The sequence below is a fragment of the Gastrolobium bilobum genome, unplaced genomic scaffold (assembly GCF_033153095.1).
Source record: "Gastrolobium bilobum isolate Gb01-03AN ecotype WA unplaced genomic scaffold, APGP_CSIRO_Gbil_v1 utg16135, whole genome shotgun sequence".
Taxonomy (NCBI): Eukaryota; Viridiplantae; Streptophyta; class Magnoliopsida; order Fabales; family Fabaceae; genus Gastrolobium; species Gastrolobium bilobum.
Window position 1 is genome coordinate 459,221 of NW_026899035.1, and position 3,678 is coordinate 462,898.

The 3,678-nt window shown below is 37.0% G+C and overlaps 1 protein-coding gene across 1 annotated transcript; it reads right to left on the bottom strand.

Moving 5' to 3' along the window:
• Positions 1-223: 223 nt before the first annotated feature.
• LOC133286411 (TPD1 protein homolog 1-like) lies at positions 224-1,700 on the bottom strand. The gene is made up of 4 exons (XM_061483826.1): positions 1,663-1,700; positions 1,311-1,433; positions 699-857; positions 224-561 (listed from the first exon to the last, which is right to left on the bottom strand). The coding sequence occupies exons 2-4, from the start codon at positions 1,399-1,401 to the stop codon at positions 224-226; spliced, it is 588 nt and encodes a 195-aa protein (XP_061339810.1). The 5' UTR covers positions 1,402-1,433; positions 1,663-1,700.
• Positions 1,701-3,678: the final 1,978 nt, after the last annotated feature.

A 3,678-nucleotide genomic window follows, 5' to 3' on the forward strand; every position in this document is an offset into this window, starting at 1 on the left:
TTCAATAAGAAAAAGCACAAATCTATCTCCAATTTGTTTTTTAAATAATTAGTCAGTGCTTCCACTAGCTGTACCAAAAAGGTTGCAAATGCATCTAGCTTTAGTTTTTGCAAAAAAGAACACAACACCAGATGAGGTAGCACACCTAGAATAAAATATACTTCCCATGTTGTAAACAATGTCTTGTTTTTTGGTTCCAAGTTACAAGCACAATTAAACTAACTCATGAGAAGCAAACAACAGATGAAACGGAGAGAGGGTAGCGGAAAGTGTTGGCATACTGAAAGGAGATGGTTCTTCCAGGGCCAAGGGCCATCCCATCATTGACAAGGCAATCATCGTATCCAAGTCTCCGAAACACACTCGGGTTTATCAAACGTGCTGAGCTGAACCATCCACAGTGAACCCGAATATTTGCGATATTACAATCATTGGCGCACATGTTCGTGATTTCAACTGTGTACTCTGGAATCCCATTTGAAAGAGGAGGCAATTGGTCTTGATATATCACAATGTCGTCCTTTGAGCAACCTGTTCCTATACGGTTCGTGTCCCCATCATCTATGAAATAGATAAGATACACTATAGTTAAGACTTAGAACAGCAAAAAAAAAAAATTCATTTTATTAGAGTGGCAATATTATTACATATAGTTCCACTGAGTGAAAATTTCAAAGACAAGACACTAAAATGGGAACCTGCTTTATTAATATATGACTGAAAATATGAAAGGTTTCTCATGCCAGCAGACTGCAGTAGCTTCCGAGAGGTTATCACTGTTCTGTTTCCCTTGAAAAAAATCATCTGTTTAATGTCAGCATCTCTTTCATCTTCCTGGTGAATTAGTAAATCCCTCACTGCATTGCAATAAACGTAATCTTAATAGCTTATGTGTATACATAATTAAACTAACTTTAACAGAAAATAAAGAAAACAGATTAAGGGGAAAGGAAGAAATCAATCAGCCATCAAGAACTAGTCTAGCAAGTTTGCAATTAGTACATTGTATCAAAAGCAAACAAGAACCATATCAACAACTTGTTATATTTTTATAAAAAAATGCTGACCCAGTTCAAGACCCACTCCGTGAGTGTCTGGAGAAGTGAAATTTGAGTCAAGCCTCACCCCTGCTTTGCAGGGGAGCCGAGTCGAACCCCTGACCTGGAACACTACGGTAAGCAAACTTACCGCTGAGCCAGGCCGGCTTTCCAAGTTAGTTGAAGAGGAACAGATCAACAGGGTATAAAATATAAAAAGGGTGTGCATGTACATGCGTGCGACATTGCAGTCACAACGGTTAAAGGTGTTACCTAAGAGAGCAGCTAGGAAAAAGGCCACGAGAGAGGCCACTGAGACCATGCAAAATCTTAGAGCTTTGGGACTTTTCAACACAACCCTCATCCTGAAATGCCTTCAATCTGTTCTCAAGTAACCTGCAAAGCAGAAGAGAGAAGCAGAGTCATTTGAGAAGCGGAGAAGAAAGCTAGAGCATAAATGGAATGTGCAGGTTGATAGTACATAGAGAGAGAGAGAGAGAGAGAAGAGCTAGAACTAAGAAGAAGACTGAAAATATGAGTAGAAAAAGTTTGATGAGATGAGAGTTTGAAGATTCAGAGTTAAATAGTCGTACGAAATTCGGGGAAATGTGAAAAATGAAATTACTCGGTACTTGACAAAACCTGCTCGTGCTAGCTTCCAAGGATTTTCATCTTGGAAGCTACGTGTAGCACACAGAACCTAATTTATTGTTCAAGCTCAATGCCCCATCTTGTTACAGAAGCTACCATTCTTTTCCTCTGTTTCATTGGTTAAATTTGTAGCTGTCTTTTCGCTTAATTACGTGTGCCCTGTCCTAATAAAGTGAGAGACATACGAGCTCAATTGCCGGTTTAAATGAACAAAAAGAAAGAAAAAGGGAAAAGGGTTGATATTCCTAGTTGTAAAGATCAACTTCATGTGCATGAATTATAAACTGTCTTATAATATATCAAAGTATTGCATTTCCTTTTATTGAACTTGTCTGTAACGGATTAATTTTGAATTTAACTTTGATACTATCTTTTAATTATATGGCAACATGATAACTTTGTTGCATGATAGTGCAAAGTTCTACAATAAAACTCAAAATCAAAGTTAAATTCGCCAATTTTAAATGCTTAGAGGTCAAGCATGAGGGTGAAACACTCAAACCAATATTTTTTTTTATTAATATTAAAGTTGACTTACATTAAATATGGGTGTGGTCCGTGTGGAACAAAGTTTTGGCTAGGAAGTAAACTTTTAAGTTGTATAGCTTGCAGGTCACTTTTAACACAAAACTTAACAAAAAGGGTGCCATGGTGCATAGTGAATTTGAACTCAAAACATTCTTTGGCTATCATCAGTTATTACCTGAATTGAAACAGTTGAACTGAAGTGCATGTATATGAACCTTGTATAGTAATAGTAGTATTAGGCAGGCAAAGTAGAAGTAGATAACATCATTCATATTAAGTAGGTAGAACCAAGAATGACTCCATTAAACGCTTTGCCGGGAAAGAAAAGCAGTTCATGCAGTGAAAATTGAAGTAGATATATTAATTGCATGCACCGTGCAAACGAAACATAGAGGGGTCCTCCTCAGTCAGAAAAGCTTTTATGAGGAAACAGCAGAGCCACAGTAAAAGCAGGGCCATGCCTAGTGGCTTTTGAAAAGCGGCGTGATTTTAGTGACTTCTCTCGCCCTTTTGATTTCTTCATTCTTTCAGCCACTCACAAGGCTAGGCATGTGCTCCTCCCCCACCGCACGAGCGCCCCTATGCTATATATGTTAATCTTGTTTTTGGAGATGAGCGAGGATATTCTAATTACTAAAAATTCTCACTGCTAACTTATTATTTATCACATCACTATTGGATCAAATCAAAGAAGAGAGAATGTTAAAAAGTTTTTGAAGAGAGAGAAAATGTTAATCTAATGGTGATTAGATAGGTAGTAAATTGGTAGTAAAAAATTTTGCTAGTTAGAATATCCTTTTTCTTTGGAGATATATATATATATATATGATTTTGCATTTGTCATATTGCATGACAATAGTAGAGTTTCTTACACATACATCGATATTTGTGCTGCATTTTCTTTTCTTTTCCTTTTATTTTAGAAATGCTGGATGATGAACCCTTAGTTCATTAGGTTTTTAAGCATGAATTAATATCAATTTGTGTGATTAAATGGATGGAAAAGAGGTTAATGTCCTGGAAATCTCTCAAATACAAGTTCTGAAGCTTATGTTGAAAATTTACATTGTTTTTGTAGGGAAATGAAGCTCAAGAAGCAAAAGAGAGAAGGAAGAAGATTCTGAAGAATGGGAAAATTCTAAGTGTTGGGCGCTAAAATGCCCAAAGTCAAACATTTTAGCACCCTGTTGCACAAAAGATGCTGATGTTGAACATTAAAACGCCCAAAACTGAGCGTTTTAACGCCCTGTTGCACAAAAGATGCTGGTGCTGAACATTAAAACGGCTAAAAATGGGCGTTTTAGCGCCCAAGACAGTTAAAAGCAGTTGGGCATCCGTCAAGGTTGAGCGCTAAAACGTCCAGAAATGAGAGTTTTAGCGCCCATGTCAGTTTTCAGTTGTAATTTGTAAATTATAAAAGGACAAGGGGCCTTGACATTCTGACATATTCCAGATATCAGAT